Genomic DNA, 18,099 nt, shown 5'->3' on the forward strand with positions numbered 1-18,099 from the left:
AAACAGACTGGTCATCTAAAATAACACCATTACTTAGTGCACATTGGCGGAGGGAATATTAATATAATGAAGTAAGTTATCACGAGTATAACCTAAGTACTGTTTGTGTCCATCCTGGTTTTGTTTGTTTAGTCTGAAGTAACACACATGTTCGTCATTATGCGATATGTCTGTCTTACCTACATGTACCAATCAATAAAGAAGTACTAGTAATTTCATCAATACCGAACTAATTTACAACACAGTACGAAATTATGATTTTTCTTTTTAAAATTTAAACATTATCCGTATACTTATATATGACAACAATCCGTAATTACATATTTGGTTCTATACTGAAAAAAAACGTCCGCTACTTTCAAATGAAAAAGTGGAGATATGGATAATAATTTGGCCCCTAAAATTGAAAATATTTTAAAAAAAAACAAAAAACAAAAAAAGAAACATCAAAAACTTCATGTTGTTAATTGTCAATGTAGAAAGTTTCAACAAATATACATACTTTCAAGTGTATATCATGTAATAGGCCGGATAGCTGGTTTTAACATAAAGAAATCCAATTGCATGTATACGTATTTATAATATTCATGCTGAAACATATTCTTGTTTTAAAATGTAAGTAATTATTATCCATTATAAAATGATTATAGCCCAAAAAAAGTGAATAAAGAAAAAACATTTAAAATAGAGACCTTACCTTGACTGTGAACTATATACGTATCCTTCAGTTTCTTCACAATACAAACAAACATAGTCTCCAATGCATAAATATTCACCCATGCCGGGTTCCTCGTTATACCCATGTAGCTACAAAAACATTTAATTAAATTTATTTTGTCTTTCCAACAAATAAATCCTTTTAGAATAAAATATCTACACTATAATAATTTCCTGTACAGTCAAGACAAGTCTAACTATCGCAACTCGTCAAATGGTGTTAATTTAGGGTAACGTTGCGGTTTATTGCCAACTGTTTTACTTTCGGTTCATCAGCTCTACCTTTCCACTGCTGACGATCCTGTCTTTTTACCTTACGCTGTATGAGATAAGACCCATTCTTTTAATTATTGAGCTGATCTATCATCTATGCTACCGCTAATTATGAACAACAACTATAACATATGTAGATTTCTGCATCAATGGATTTTAACTTTGTATTATACCGAGCGCTAAAATAAAATGTATGATCACAAACAAGATAATAGTTATTTCATTGCAGCAGAGTCCGATCATAAAACCAAAATCATTTAAACTTCCAATTTCCCCATTTTCTCATCTCCCTGTATTATAAGTCTAATTATCTCATCTCTGTAATTTTAATTGCCCAGTCAGCATCAATGCTGAATATCTTTTTATTTTCAGATTTTTACCTTGTTCGTAAGACCATCGTGTTAATGTATTACATTTTGACAACTGGATAAGAGAGTTCAATTAATGCCCATAATTGTTATTTGTTTGAATATTTTCTTGGCACTGGATGACAGGGATTATCAGATTTAATATCGAAATAACTTATTAAGTTTTTCTTTATCCTTGCTTATCACACGAATTGCACACACTGGAATGTAAAGTCAGACGTTATTTTTGAAGAAGATCCTGATTCCCGCTTGCACACATTCTTTCATTGATTGCAACTTCTATTTAATTGGACAATTTTATAATCGAAATGATTTCAGTATCGAAAAGTTGACTTGTCATTATTCTGCATGCGAATGGAGCCTGATTGATATTAATAATGGAAAGATAGACGGTTTGTAAACATGCTCAGTGAACAAGATTATATCTATGATCAGAACAAGAACATTTTATATGAATGTAAACCCTTCATTATGTACCATAGAGAGAAAAAATGAGTCACCTGGAGATATTAGTTGGACACCTAGTCGAGCAGTTCCTAATAATTACATTAGATGTATGTTTCAATATGATACTTTATTCTGATTGGTTAACTGCATATCACGTGTTATTCCGTAAGCAATTGCATTGCTCAATCTCAATAAAACTTTTCATTCATGATAACACGTGGTCCCACAATAAAGTGCACAGGTGAATTAAATAAAACAATAATAAAATTCGTGTTTTCATGATCATTGCTAAAAAATGTAATTATAAGTGTTGAATGCTTCTTTTTGTTGTAAAAGCGTTGACCGTGCGCACATTTTTACGGTATGAAAAGCTTCCGCGGTTCATACAAAATGTACTTCGGTCAACGCTTTTACACCCAAATGAAGTTACAAAAAGAAGCATTCAATTCTTAATTATAATACTTTATTCTCTTTGACTACACTGTAACCTCGCGTTATTCCTTAAGCAATTGCATTAAACAATAAAATTTATCATTCATGATGACACGAGTGCCACAATAAAGAATAAAGTGCACAGGTAAATTAAATAAAAACTTGATAAAAATGTGTTTTCATGATCCTAGCTAAAAAAATGTAATTACAAGTATTGAATGCTTCTTTTTGTAACTTCATAGGGTTGTAAAAGCGTTGACCGTGCGCACACTTTTAGAATGAAGCGCTTCCATATCTTTGGAATTACAAAATAGCATACAGTTAGATCAATCAAAATGTGTGAAATAAGACATATTACAAAATTGTCAATGTCATTTGTTTGTAAAGTTTGCTTCCAAAATGTTGTATGCAAACTTGAAAATTGTTGTAGAATGGCTTTGGGAAAACAATAATTGTACACTTCTTTATTTCTGTGAAAATAGTTTAAGTTCTTGGATAATCCAGAAATGTTTTTATTTCACTGCTATTTACAAAAATGTTCAAGTTCACATACGACATTTTGGAAGCATGCATTTTGTCAAAATTTTTACAGCCTGTTTAAGAGATATTTTTTTCTTGAAAATTTTGTAATTTACAACATTGTAGAAGCCCAGAGACGAAATGTATATCAGCTGTTGAGTCACTGACGCAATAGACACATGACTGACTATATGTCGATATATATTTCTATATATGACTGCTTTTTTAGTTATCCCACAAAGCATATACGTTACATCAGTTGTAAATTAATTGTTTTTTCTTCTTGATAATCTTACTAAATTGTAATCCAGATGGTTGTAAGTTTGTGAACAGAAAAACAAAAAATGATTGAGGTTAACCTGGTTCTTATAATAACCGGAAACAAATATGTGACCCGCCATGACATTTGCAGGCCGTTATTGTTAGAAAAATTATAAACATGATTTAAATATCGAGATTCAATGAAATACGTATTGCAAAGAAGAGATGAACACCTTCCTTGGCTTCTTTTTTGCGGACGCCGAACTATACATCATATATAAGTTTTGAAGATGTTATACTTTATCGTTTGAAGTGAAAAATATTTGAATAAGCTACATTTTAAATTGATACAAAAACAAAATTTCTGCTCTATAGATTTCCTTTCATAAATGAAGTCTGAAATATATCCATAATAATAAATGCACCGTATTAAATGCATTTAAGAGAACACCTACTTATAAATTGTTACGTGTTGCATACTATGTAAAAAGACATGCATAATAAATCTTTAAAAAAAAGGAATTCTTAAAGCTTATTTTGACAAATTTTAAACATATTTCAACAAGTTTAAATTATGTTATTCCAAACTTGTTTCCGAATCCCATATTTGAACTTTATGTAACATTGTAATATTTGTCTTGACATTTTTCATTAATAAATACTGTTTAAACTAAGTTTAAATTACATGTTCTAGAATAGAGCTACAAACAAAACAAAAATGCTGAGACTGCTCTAAAGATTTTTTTTCATAAATGAAGTCTGAAATATATCCATTATAAATTCACCGAATTAAATGCATATATGAGAACACCTCATAAACTGTTACGCGTCGCATACTATGTTTAGAGACATGCATAATAAATCTAAATTAAAAAAAAAAGGAATTTTTAAAGTTTATATTGACAAATTTTAAGCTAACTTCATTTCAACAAGTTTAAATTACATGTTCTAAAATAGAGATCAGAATTGTTTGTATTGTAGTAAATTTAAGTCTTTGATATTTTATTCAAATACACTATTGAACATCACCAAGAGCCAATAAATACAATTTTGTGTTTTATAAATTAGTGCCTTCAATAAATAAAAGTCGTCATAGAACAGTCTCATTTCCATACCGGTATTCGAAATGACTCGTTGCTTTTACAACAAAAATGTCACTATATAAACATGACTATCGGTCTTCTAGATAAATATACAAAAAGCAAATTTTTAGACAATGTACCCTCCTTAGCCTTGAAGTGGTTAGTCACATATAGTTAATGGCGTTTTTCTCAAAATGACTTTCTACCTCCATAAGCCTGGATATGTCGTTGCTGGTCACATATATTGGTTACTGTATATTGTATAGGTTTCTATCATAACAGCTTTTTAATGTCATTACTAATTAGAAAATAAATTATCATTTTCATACTGTCGTTTTACTACATATTTAAGTCTACAGGTACATTTTGTACATGCTACACCATGAGAGTATCAAATACTTGTTGTTTAAAATCAGAGCAGTCTGTCAATGGGGTAGATTCTATTAAGTTATTATAACATTAAGTTTGGAATCTCCGCCATTTTGACCATTTTGTTTTACTAAAATATATATCTCTATACAAAAAGTTCGAATTAACCGATAACTATCGATCGATCATATAACAGAAAAAGTCAGAATTATAAGCCATTGGTCTATGTGCATATTAAACAATCGACACAGATGGATTCATCACAAAATTGTGTTTTGGTGATGGTGATGTGTTTGTAGATCTTACTTTACTGAACATTCTTGTTGCTACAATTATCTTTATCTTTATTGAACTTAGCCCAGTAATGACAGTGCAAAATATTTTGTAAAAATTTAGAAAAATTTAAAATAAAATCATGAAAATTGTTAAAAATTAACTGTAAAGGGCAATTACGCCATAAGGACAATCATGGTCATGTGACTTATTTGTAGATCGTACTTTGCTGAACATTATTGCCGTTTACAGTTTATCTATCTATAATAATATTCAAGATAATAACAAAAAAACTGCAAAATTTCCATAAAATTACTAATTCGGGGGTAGCAACCCAACAACAAGTTGTCCGATTTGTCTAAAACTTTCAGGGCAGATAGATCTTGACCTGATATACAATTTTACTTCATGTCAGATTTGCTCTAAATGCTTTGGTTTCAGAGATATAAGCCAAAATCTACATTTTATCCCTATGTTCTATTTTTAGCAATGGCGGCCATCTTGGTTGGTTGGCCGGGTCATCGGACACATTTTTTTAAACTAGACACCCCAATGATGATTGTGGCCAAGTTTGGATAAATTTGGCTCAGTTGTTTCAAAGGAGAAGATTTTTGTAAAAGTTTACGGACGACGGACGACGCACGCCAAATATGACAAAAGCTCACTTGACCTTTCAGGTCAGGTGAGCTAAAAAGAGGAGTATACACCAGCAAACATGATTGCTTGATTAAAATCTCTTTATTTCGATAAACTGAGATATGGCAAATATTTAAAGGATGAGGTATAAGAATATTCCCCAATTTGCAAATAGTCAAAATCTTTTCTTTTTATTGATAAGTGCATGGCATATACACACCGATCAGTTATTAATGTGACTCCTGACGTCACTGTAACTTGAATTTCCAATACTTTGGATCACACGTTTTCGTAAACATAATAAACATGAAAATGAAAATGAAAAGAAAATGCTACACAGATTTTTTGTTCATGTTCATATCGTGTGTGAACTAATGTTAAACGAGAGAAAAAAGTGGGTCATGCCACGAAGAATAAAAAGTTACGTAACCCTGAAGTAAAAACATGATTTTTCTACTTTCTGTTTGCTGTTTACTAGGCCGCACCACTTCCAGTAAACATCCCATTCCTGGATTGATATCCCCATAAAGATGCGAGATTTTTTAAAAATCTATATATATGTTTCAATTCAGCAAAATCATATAATCAAACAGGAAAAAAAATGAGCTCAGAAAAAAAATTAGGAAAAAAAAGGACTATTTTGTTACCCTTCATGTTGAAAATTTAAGACTGGTACCATTAACAAAAGCAAGATTAATGACTCTTGTCAATGTCTTTTTCTGAGATATCCTCGAGCAAAACATCCTCTTAGAATAATTTTGTTTCCCTTTATCTTAATATCAATGACAATATCTCAGAAATAAGACTATATTTGTGGTTTTTGCAATTTAAAAATACACGAAGGAAGACCAAAGACTTAAGGTAAGTATATCCTATAATTCAATTACTGATATTTCACATGGCATCTTTTTAATTACGAATATCTGAAATTTATGTGATAGGTTTAAGATATTAGAATTCAATTGATTAAACAATTTTCTCTTTTATCATAACGCGAACCGAATAAGCAAACAATCGAAAGATTATTTAATGATGACCAATTGTGCCAAGCAAGACAAAAACTATCGTGCAACATATTGAGGATCACATAAACCATGTATCCTCTTAACTTTACAATTATTCATCGTTTATTATATGCTTTTCCCTAGCTTCACTGTGTAGGTTTTTGAGAACATTTTGAAACTTTAATTTTTCAAGTTGCTCAGATTTATCTATGGATAATAAAAACAAGCTTTGAACATCCGGATCAATTGAAGTACTGTTACTATACAATACCAATGTTCGATTTCCACTAATTGTGTTCTAGAGTAAGTTAAACGGTATCATACGTTTTTAAAACACGAACTTTCCGTATAGCTTACCCATTATCTATTAAACATGGTTATAACAAACACAAAAACACACAAGCGAATGCACCTACAGATAAATACATCCCAACACTTTACTTTTAATATTAGATAAATTTCCTTACTTTAGATTGCATTGGATGAGAATAATACAAGCTGTTGTGTCGCAATTTTCCTCCATTACACATACTATTGTGTCGCAACTGTCCTCCATCGAGTATACTGTTGTGTCGCGATGGTCCAAAAGTATATAAACTGTTATGTCTGGACATTTATAAGTGTCTTATTCTTGAGTAGCAAGTGTTGAATTTTAAATGAATGTCCTAGTCCCGACTTTGTCAAACATATACTATAAGTGATACACAAACATTTATATGATAATATATTTCCATTCAATCTCTGTATCAATTTGTTCCTTCGCGGTAATTCAATTCATTAATAAATACATACATTTAACGCTACTATTTATTTATTCAAGCTGCAATAAAGATCCTTGCGTAAGAAAAGATGAAAGAAGAACTCACCCAAAGTATGCAGATTTCTGGGCCAGATACTAACAGATATAGATCCTGTCTACATTTGACACACGATGATGTATTTGATTTATTGTTTTGACATGCAATGGACTCAAAGGATGATTACAACATAGAAATTAATCAAGGTTGATTTAATCATAAAAGAGATTCACACTTCTGGAACTCGCCACGTGATTTATTGTGACAATAAGGAATGAACGGACCGGAAAATCCCATTCATAAAAATATATAGACAGATGTTTCGTGCAAGGTAACGATTACCACCGATTATTTTAATGCAAAACGAAAGAAAACATTTGATTGTTTATTTGATTTGTATGAATTCCTTTTTGAATTATTAATAGATATCTTCTCTATTTAATTTAGGTGTATTACATGTAGCGTTCATTTTCTTTTTAGTTATTGTAATACTATATATACAATGCCGTACATTGACCTATAATGGTTTACTTTTTTTTAAATTTTTATTTGGATGGAGAGTTGTCTCATTGGCACTCACACCACATCTTCCTATATCTAATATTTAAAGAAGAAAAAAAACCCATTTAACTACACGTTGTTCTGTCCACCCATCACATATCATATCTAACAAACAAAAAATTAAAACACATATCAAAATAACATAAATGGCAATGAGGCATTGCATTTATGAATTATTGTGTATGTTACTTTTGTTGATAATCATAGCATTCTTTTGCTTAATGTTACATAACACATAAAACGGATGCCAATTCACAACATATTCTTAGATTGCGTAAATATTGAAAAATAAATATTATGAAAAACCTAAGCTGAAAAGTATACAAATGAATGTAATATTAATTAAATACAATGCCGTACAATTAGTATTACATTCATTTGTATACTTTTCAGCATAGGTTTTGGAATACGACCTTTAACAATAAGCAACAATATACCGTTCACGTTGAGTTGGACAATTGCGTCATATCGTACACTCATAGTATCTAGCGAGTCAGTAATGATTTTTAAAATATGAAGAAATATTCGGGTTAGTTTTCTTCCCATGTTATAAGTATAGACCGAACTAATATATATAACAATAACCATCACGAATTCTAAATCATGACTACGTTTACTTGTCAACTATAATGTCGGTGCGAATTATAACAAGTCTTTCAGAACGAAACTCGAAATTAATCTGTGTATTACTAGTAATCTGCACGGTCTTAAACACCGAATTACTGTCAAATGTATGATTTGTTTATTGCTGAAAAGTCCATTCATTCCGCTCTTATTCTCGTGAAAGTAACATGAATGCATTTACTGTTTACAAATGTTTCGGTCAAGATCGTTCCAATAAATTAAATTGTTCTGTGTTTTTTGTTTGTTCTGTGCATGGAATATCTTCTTATCTCATTAACGATTTCTCATCCAATGCATTTTAGCAATTCATATTACGTAATGCAATTTGTATTATCTTCCGTCAAAACAAGGTATTTTTTTGGAAATTCATTTTACTTTAATATCTTAATAATTATGACACTCCTAGAAATTGTACTGAAAAAAGTATCTTAGCAACTTTTATATTCCTAGGCTACATGTCTGGAGTATTAAACCAATAATATATATTTTTAAAAGGTTAGGCTGCGTCAGCTTATAGAACTTTCACCTGTTTATGCGACTCACAGAATCAGGAAACACGGAAAAAAAAGAAACGTTAAAGATGGCGCATGTGTATGTCCGATTTTTTCTTATTCAGTATTTACACACCTTTAAATTGTTATTGATACCGTTGATCAATTCCGAGCGAAATTTAAAAAAACAGATGATTTCTTCGTTAACGAACATGTCAAATTAATCATCAAGTTTATTCCATAGATGGTATAAAATGATTCATGAGTTAAACCCGTAACAATTCTAGCAGCTTGAAGCATTTTATCGCTTTGTGTATTACTCATTAAACCCAACACCATATTGTCTCAAACTTCCCTGGCATATCCCAATAAAGGTCTTCTACATGTAAATACTAAATATAGGTTATTAGTATTAAGCTCAATACCATAGTATCACAAACTTCCCTGGCATATTTTAATAAAGGTCTTCTAACATACTAAATATAGTTTTTCTATTTTTTTTTTTTTTACAAAATACAGTTTTTCTTAACAAAATGACAAAGTAAATATTTCAATTTCCTTAGCATATATGGCTTAAAATATGGATACTCTTTTTAGCATTGTTGCTTTTTGTAACCACAAAGTGTTTATGAATATAAGTTACTGGTATTTCTTTTCTTCATCGAAAGTAAAATTCCTTTCTAGGATGGCAGCATTCGGATTTTTTGTTTATTTCGATCTAATCAGGATTAAAAGACATTAACCACCTTTTAGAAAATTCGTTAACCTCATCCGCTTCATGGTTTGTTACAAACTCTGTTTATATTGCTACGTGATCCGCTTAGTTGAAAGACGCATTATATGCAGAGTCTGAAATAAGAATGAAGTCATTCCGCAATGTCGTTTATGCATATTGTAAAAACCAAGGGTCCGATGACAGACACTTGAGGAACCCCAACAGAAGTTTGGCAAAGTTTTGAAGAAGACTGTTTTATAATCGCTATTTGTTTTCGTCGTTCAGATAGCTTCAAGCTATTTAAATTGATTACCATTTATACCATATGACTTCATTTTATGTACAAGCCAATTGTGTCTAACTTTTTCGTGGCTTTTGAAAAATCGCAAAAATACAAAAAGCTTATTTCTTTTCTTGTTTCTTTGCCAAAAAAACACCAAACAGATTGATACAAGTATTAGAAACAAAACGTAATACTCTCTTTAACTTTGACTGTTAATACCATTAAGAGATGCAAAAGTCATTATATAAATGCATAAAATTAAGTAAGGGATAATTAATGACTGTAAACACTTTTGTTTATTTCTCTATTTGCTTTGTATCATTAACATGCTTAAAGCTTTGCGGGAATGTAAAGCCAGAAGCAATAAATTAACTTTTTTGACTATTGTTCAAAGAATATTGTCTCTTTTAACGACTAGATTTACGTCATATACATTAGTTGTATTGTAAAAACTCCAACAAAATCATTCGGGACACCTTTTGGCTAATTAGGTTACAAACAGCAATGCAATGTATCGTACATGTTTTTAAATAATATGCAAGCAGGCACAGAAGAGATCTTTTTCGGGATTTTATTGCTTGTGAATCTAGATTTTACGTCATTAGAAGTATTCGCGTCATGCAAAATTCACTTCAAATACATGATTAGAATTCCAAGTATATCGGGTCATTACACTTACTGGTGTCCTTTCATGATGGTCAAACAAGGGGTCAACAAACTTAGGCAAAGTATGAATCATTATGAATTAGATAATAATAATAATGCATAATATTCAGCGAATTATATTTCCTGTACTAAGCAGACAAATTAACATAATGTCCTGTCAGTTTGACGGAGATACCGTTTCATATACCTTGCATTCAACTCTAATACGCCGTATATTTGTAGACAGAAGATGCAATACTAAAAGATGAAATATATGGGTCAAGTGAAATATCTATCTAATGAATCACAAAAACAGAGTAGATGTGTTCGAATAGCTATTTTTTTTTTACTAAAAGTACTTGACGACAGTCTTTCAAGTTGGATGATAAAAATGCATATCTTTGAAAAATTATAATTTTTTGTGTGTGATAACTAGGGTTTAAAATCTTCAACCACTAAAAAAATCTAGTCTGCCCTTTCAAGAAATATTTAATTAGATTTTTTTTTAAATATTTATGAATTTAATTTTCGAAAATTCCACCTGACAACCGATCAGACAATAGTTTTAAGTTGAATCAATGAAGACACGATCACTAACTGATGCTCATTAGCTAGTTGATACATTTGTCTTTTAAAATACAACTGACATATAAGGATCGTAATGGTGCAATGTGGATAAATTTATCGGTTTTCAAGAGAAAAATTGGCAGCGCGTCATCCCTACAATGGCTTCCATTTCTACGATTGTGAAAATGAACTGGCGTAATGGGGAGATAATTTTGACAAAGTAGAATCCTGACTGCACATGACATGACATGATACGAGAAACTGACGTCTCGCAATAGCGCAGATGCTTCACGCTTCTATGTCCGTCCGCGTCAATATACTGCTCGCTTGATATTCATGCTGATAAAGTCATTATCTAAACAGAAAAAGCTAGTCTTTTATTTTTGGACACCCATTGGTGGCCTTGAGCTGTTTTCTCAATTTTGTTATCCTATATATGACATTCAAAATATTAACCTCAAACAGCCAATGTGAAAGCCGGCAAGCATTTGTCAAGGTCATATTACAACAATTATCAAATTAAATTAAAATTATTTTGCCTCTTAAGCTATCTTTATATTTGATTCAAATAAAATATGGTCGAGCGCCTCACGAAGTAAACAAAAAGAATACATTGTTTCTATTTATTTAAATGTTTATACACGAATAAGTCAGAGAGAAATGACCGCGCATGCGTAGAAGGATGTCAGTCAATTAATTAAAAAGACTCATATGAATCACGAGACTTCAGACTGCAACCTTATAACAGAATTTATCAATTTCATGTTTAGAAAACGAGACTCAACTCTTCTTTTTGCATTGGACATATCAAAACGTAAACAACCTATGGTATCATCAACCAATAACTGGTCTTAAGCTCCTGTTTCCTTGAACAGAAGCACGGAAAATAGGCAAGACATAAAACATAGACATGAGAACTAAAACTGCAGCGATTCTCTGACTAAGGTTAGCAAAAGTCTACAAGCAGTACAGACCGCCATTATAAAAAAAGGTAACCTTTATTTGGTTTTAAAATAGTCTGTTTAAAAATGCCAATGCCCGACATAAGCAAGAAAGAATAAAATCATAACCCTCGGTGAACCTGATTTAACCGAAGTTTATCTGAGAAAATCCAGGATTAAGCGAGATATGATAAATTACTTAAAGTGTATGGCGTGCCATATATTTATATTCGTCAACGTTAGACTTACTTGTGTTAGGATATCCATATCATCAATATCCATATTTTAAGGACTAGATTTTCTCACATCAATGGTTTCATTTCAGCCAAATATGCTATCATGGTATATTGCATAACATCGATATATCTATAGGCAATCCATTTGCAAGTCGTGCACCTATTTCCCAAGTGATATTTGTATCCACTAATGTACTGTTTATAGTTATAGATATTATTAAGTATATATTGAATTACAACTGTAGATTTGATAAATAATAATTTAATGACTACAAGACTTCAGTCGGTAATGTGTGATGCGCAGTAACACTGTAGATGCAATAAAATGATAAATGTTTTGTCATTCTTTTAACGATGTCATTTTCTTGCATGCTTTGCAGAGATATTTGCAATTTGGCACAGTTAGGTACATCCTAATTACATGAAATTCCCATTACATCAATGGCATCTGGATAGAAGCTGGGAAATGACACACAAAATTCATTGTACAATAAAGACATTCTTTCTTTTGTTACTCTAAACTAAATAGTACGTGAAATGAGCTCTCATAATTAGGCTCTTTCATATAAACAAATAAAAGGCGGTGTGGGGTATACAAATGGGGTTATATCTATAGCTTTTTAAAAATCTGACGGGAGAAACTTGACCCAACACAATATCTGATAGATGCTATTTTCCCTAGAAAAGTTAAGAACAGTGCCACCCTAGCACACATTTTGACATTTCTACCTTAGAATTATGACTGTTCACAAGAACAAAGTTGAAGAGCGTTGAGGACCCAAAATTCCAAAAGTTGTGCCAAATACGGCTAAGGTAATCTATTCCTGGGATAAGAAAATCCTTAGTTTTTCAAAAATTCAAAGTTTTGTAGCAGGAAATTTATAAAAATTACCATATAATTTATATTCATGTCAACACCGAAGTGCTAACTACTGGGCTGTTGATACCCTCGGGAACAAAACGTCCACCAGCAGTGGCATCGACCAAATGGTGTTATAGTTATCAAAGGTACCAGGATTATAATTTAATACGCCAGACGCGCGTTTCGTCTAGATAAGACTCAACAGTGACGCTCAGATCAAAATAGTTATAAAGCCAAACAAGTACAAAGTTGAAGAGCTTTGATGAACCGAAATTCCAAAAAGTTGTGCCAAATACGGCTTAGGTAATCTATTCCTGGGATAAGAAAATCCTTTATTTTTCGAAACATAAGTTTTGTAACAGAAAATTTATAAAAATGACCATATAATTGATATTCATGTCAACACCGACAGTTATTACTAGGACATATTCTGACAGTTACAAACAAGAACATATTTTCACAGTTCTAAACTAAAACATATTCTCACAGTTCTAAACTAGAACATATTCTGATAGTTACAAACTTGAACTTATATTAGACACGTTGGAAGTTCTACCTCTAAACAGATTTGGACAGCTCAATCCTTCATTTCTACTATTTTTCTTTTATTTATTCGGTATTTATTATCTTCCTTGAGTTTTGTTGTTACTTTTATGCTTAATATATTTAGCATTATATCTTTAGATCATCTTTAAGCTTCGCTAATACTGTTTTTGTATATTAATTTTATGAACTGATGTTACAATGTTAACCAATATTTACGTAAAGATACCAAATCCGTATAATCATCTTTTTTTACGATTATATAATGTAAAAAAAACACTATAAAACAAGCCTGTTTCCAAACGTCTTTGAAATCTGTTTTTTTTACAATAATGCATTTAACTTCAAGAATTATACTTTAAAAAAAGGATAGCACATATGTACTGGCTACATTTGTGAAAATCTGTTCATGTGAGTCTCAAAGATCTCTTCATGTGAGTTTCCAAGAACCAACTTGTGATTGATTGCCATTGTTGCAATCAGCCTCGAATGTTTGACCGCTTGATAAATCTCCAGCTTCCCTAGAAACATTCAATTGAGGTCTAAATTAGCAACAAATATTGTAGTCGGACGTAGCTTTGAAAAGTAAAATGACAAAAATGCCGGACTGCGATGAAAATTCAAAACGGAAAGTCCCTAATCAATATGGCAAAATCAAAATGCTAAAATAAACCAAACGGATGGATAACAACTGTCATATTACTGACTTGCTACAAGCTTTTCTTATGTAGAAAATGGTGAATTGAATCTGGTTATAGTTATTGCCTAGCTGCCAATCGTGTAAAGAAAACAAACAGACTTAATAGGTCCAACCTTTTATCGTCAAAATAAGGTGTACAACAGTCAACACTGTGTTAAAATCTTAATCACTATAAAAACAAACAAATATGTAAATAAATAAAAAAAAAAAAAGGCATACAGACAAAGCAATTGCAGTTTACCCGAAACGAAAGACCCGAAACGAAAGACAAAAATACCATAGCACAATATTAATACAATGACAGTTTATACAAGTACCGAGCTATGTCCAAAAAAGAATAAAAACTTACAAAGACAAATAAAAAACAAGTAAATAACAACAGCGGTACCTAGAATCTTAACTTCAAGACAATCGTGTATTATCTGTGATGTTGATACGGAATATTTATCAACAAGGTGATGAAAAGTTTTTAGAAAATGTGACTTAATATGTTTCGTCACTTCAAAAAAGTCACACTTCGCTCACAGTTAGAGTTCTGGCATACGACACAACATTTTTGTATTCCTTTACAATTTTTTTAATCCGACATACAAATAAAAATATTCTGCCCTTTTTCTTCGTTCCGCAATGTTAAAGCTGTCCAAATTGGCAAAATTTTATACATAACACCATCAAACAGAATGGAAAAATGTAACATTTAATTTATCTTATACAAGATGTACATGAATATGGATGATTTGCAACGCATCACTTAAACAATTAAAAGTATAGAATCAACTATTAAGAAAAGAAATTTTTACCGATTTTTGATATTTACTAATATCGTGTCAGTGACTTCTAATTGTATGAACCTGCTTTATCATGGCGTTTAAATGATATAATTGACAAAACTTGAAACTTTTTCTATCAAATATTAAAATTTCATTCAAGTAGAAATACCACAATATCAATGATGTGCCGTAACAGGTTGTTTTCTCATATCGATAGAGATGCTCTCATACAAATATGATAATTTTATATATTTCCAAGAAAATGAGAGAAAAAAAATGCATATATAAATAATTGATCAGATGTACTTATCGACCTTTTTGAACTATGTTTAATTAGTGCTATTTAACACATCTCCCGATAATAAAAGGAAGAATTCGGAGGATCTGCTGTGCACTCTCCAAATCATGTTCTTTTCAACACAACATAAATGAAATATCTACTGAAGCTGTACAATGTGATTTATTGTTGGAACAAACTGCACATATTTGTCAAACATAAAATTTTGGTGTTTACTTTGCATGCTACATGTAACTTCTTTCGACAAGATTAATTCATTGGTTGAGACAGATTTATTAGCAAATCCTTCACCCTGAAATTGCAAAAATTGTCAACTATTAAGTTCTTTCCAAAAATTGCTTACTTTGCCGACAACTTAATAGAATGATAAACTGGTATCTTTAAAAATAGAGTTGTCAATATGAGTTCTTAAGCATGTCAAAACTGACATATTTTACCCGAAATATCCTTTTGCACATGTTTTTTGACTGAATCATATATGACACAGTCGTACTCAAATTTATATTTTATATACTCATACTAACACCTTTGTATAAGACAACTTGTATCCTAATAACCTTTTTGTTTAGTGCTGATACGAATGACAAAATCAGTGCTATCATACTATAGCAGTCTTTGTATTTGATATATTAAACAGTTTAAAGCTGTAAAGCAAAGATACAGGACAATATCTAAAAATGGTAATACTGATTTCGTATATATAAAAAAAATATCCCATTGTCCTGACTTGTGCCAAAGCAAAAGTAATATTTTTCATTCTTTGTGTTCAATTTTTACAATTTATAATAAAGGAATCGAATTAAATCTTAAAAATATGCATTTCTTTAAATTGATCGCAAATGCTTAGGTTTCCTTGTGTTTTCTTTTTAGGATGGTCCTAAGTTTACAACTTATTTGGTGAAGAAAGAAGGGATACAAGGGCATGTCGATCTAATCAAAACGTTATTCAAGAAATTGTGATGAAAAAAACTCAGGTGTCACCACAATCATGATTCCTAAAATCTTTTTCCTGATAATCAAAATTCATACATCCCATTTTAGTTGCTTCTTCACTTCTCCAATGGTTCTCTCCACAAGAGTTTATCAAAGACCGCTACACCAAGCTTCTGCGGTGAACCCCAAAGCAAGAAAATGCAGCTTATAGGATGCCTTTTTCTTGAATATCCTCGAGCAACATTGTAAAAAAAATCCCAGTATAAACCATAAACTATGTGCACCAGTGCTGATCAATCGAGTCGTTCCTGACACATTTTAGACATTTAAATCAACCAGAGTTCATTATTTAAACACTCATATTAGCACCTGTTGATACTCGTCATACCGATTATATTGAGAGTTTTGAGGGGAAACCACATCACGTGCACCCAAAAACACACCTGCATCCATGTCTTTAAATGTGGACAAAGATACTATAGATTCGTATGATTATTTGTCGTTTCAAAAATTACCTTCTCCAACCTTTTCAATGAAATCAATAAAAAAAACATTAAAAAATAATGTCACTATCAAATGTAAAAATCCTTGCAACAACTCTTTGATATGATTTCAACTGTTGCAAGGAAACATTCCTGCCAATAACCATCATACCCATATTTGTCAATAGTATTTCCAACCTTCCTTCGATCGTTCGGCCACCTTTGCAGAATCTATATATTTCTATTTTATTAAAGGTATCGTAAATATGTTCTTGTCCTTAATAAACATGAAACTTTTGTGACTAGGTTTAAGAAGACAATCTCCCAATCTATTCGTCATTAAAATGAAAATGGAAATTTGGAGTGCGCCAAAGAGACAACAGCCCGGTCATCATAATGTATGTTAGTTTGTCTGAATTTGGAATAGATGTAAACTGTATATACCTAAATAAAGCTTATTTTAATATAGTCATGCCCCGCTTAAGGGGAAACACAACACTTTTACCAAAATATATTTGGCTCGTTTAATTTTCATAAAGTTTTAAAAAACATTTACTTTTGACCTGTTAACAAAAATATGAATATTTCTAAAATTTGAACCACAAAATATAAAGGAATAATTTGGGTGGATATGCAATTAAAAAGCTCAGCTGATTTAAGAGTTAACACCCTTAGGTGTTCTGTACCCTTTAAACTTATATCCTGTAAAGATTGACACCTGTGTGATCTTTGAAACAATAATACATAAATACGCCACTGCATGAGGATGACAGTATTGTAGCACTTCATGCAATCATTTACACAGACTTAAACAACAGTCAGTAATTATGTAATAATAGGTAGGTAAGTCAGTGTATGCAATTACTTTGCACATCTCAATTATTCCAAAACAACCGTTGAATGACAATGCAAGTGGCATTTATACTGACGGGTTCATATAAAGGTGATAGAAAAATGCGTTTCAAATAACTTAATACTTACAGAGATTGTTGTTAGCAGGTGATTATCAGGAATAAATCAGTAAACATTCAGCTGGTAATATTTTATTAAAGTAAGCTTTTAATACATAATGTAATGCCAATTCTTAATAAAAATATCAAATTCGGATAAAGACATGGAACTTTTCTCCCTCTTAGTACCGCAACTTTTTCAACAACAGACAATAATGTTGGGCCAGGTACTGCCATTTCTTTTTTGGTACATATTTTTTGGTACTATAGAATAAAACGTACAAATCAAATGCAATCTGGAAATACCCAGTGCTTTTGCA

General features: G+C 31.2%; 1 protein-coding gene across 13 annotated transcripts in view; it reads right to left on the minus strand.

Moving 5' to 3' along the window:
- The window catches only part of LOC139524812 (inositol 1,4,5-trisphosphate-gated calcium channel ITPR2-like), a 122,782-nt gene that overhangs the window by 80,043 nt on the left and 24,640 nt on the right, over positions 1-18,099 (minus strand). For 9 of the 13 annotated variants that reach the window (XM_071319904.1, XM_071319901.1, XM_071319898.1 and 6 more), the window contains exon 2: positions 698-807. In XM_071319904.1, the coding sequence (XP_071176005.1) occupies positions 698-780 (83 nt within the window). In that variant the 5' untranslated portion in view covers positions 781-807. Of the gene's footprint in view, positions 1-697; positions 1,012-7,247; positions 7,313-12,254; positions 12,423-18,099 lie in introns of those variants that run through there. The other 4 variants (XM_071319906.1, XM_071319905.1, XM_071319900.1 and 1 more) reach the window with 3 other exon arrangements.

Source organism: Mytilus edulis, chromosome 5 (assembly GCF_963676685.1).
Source record: "Mytilus edulis chromosome 5, xbMytEdul2.2, whole genome shotgun sequence".
NCBI classification, from domain to species: Eukaryota; Metazoa; Mollusca; class Bivalvia; order Mytilida; family Mytilidae; genus Mytilus; species Mytilus edulis.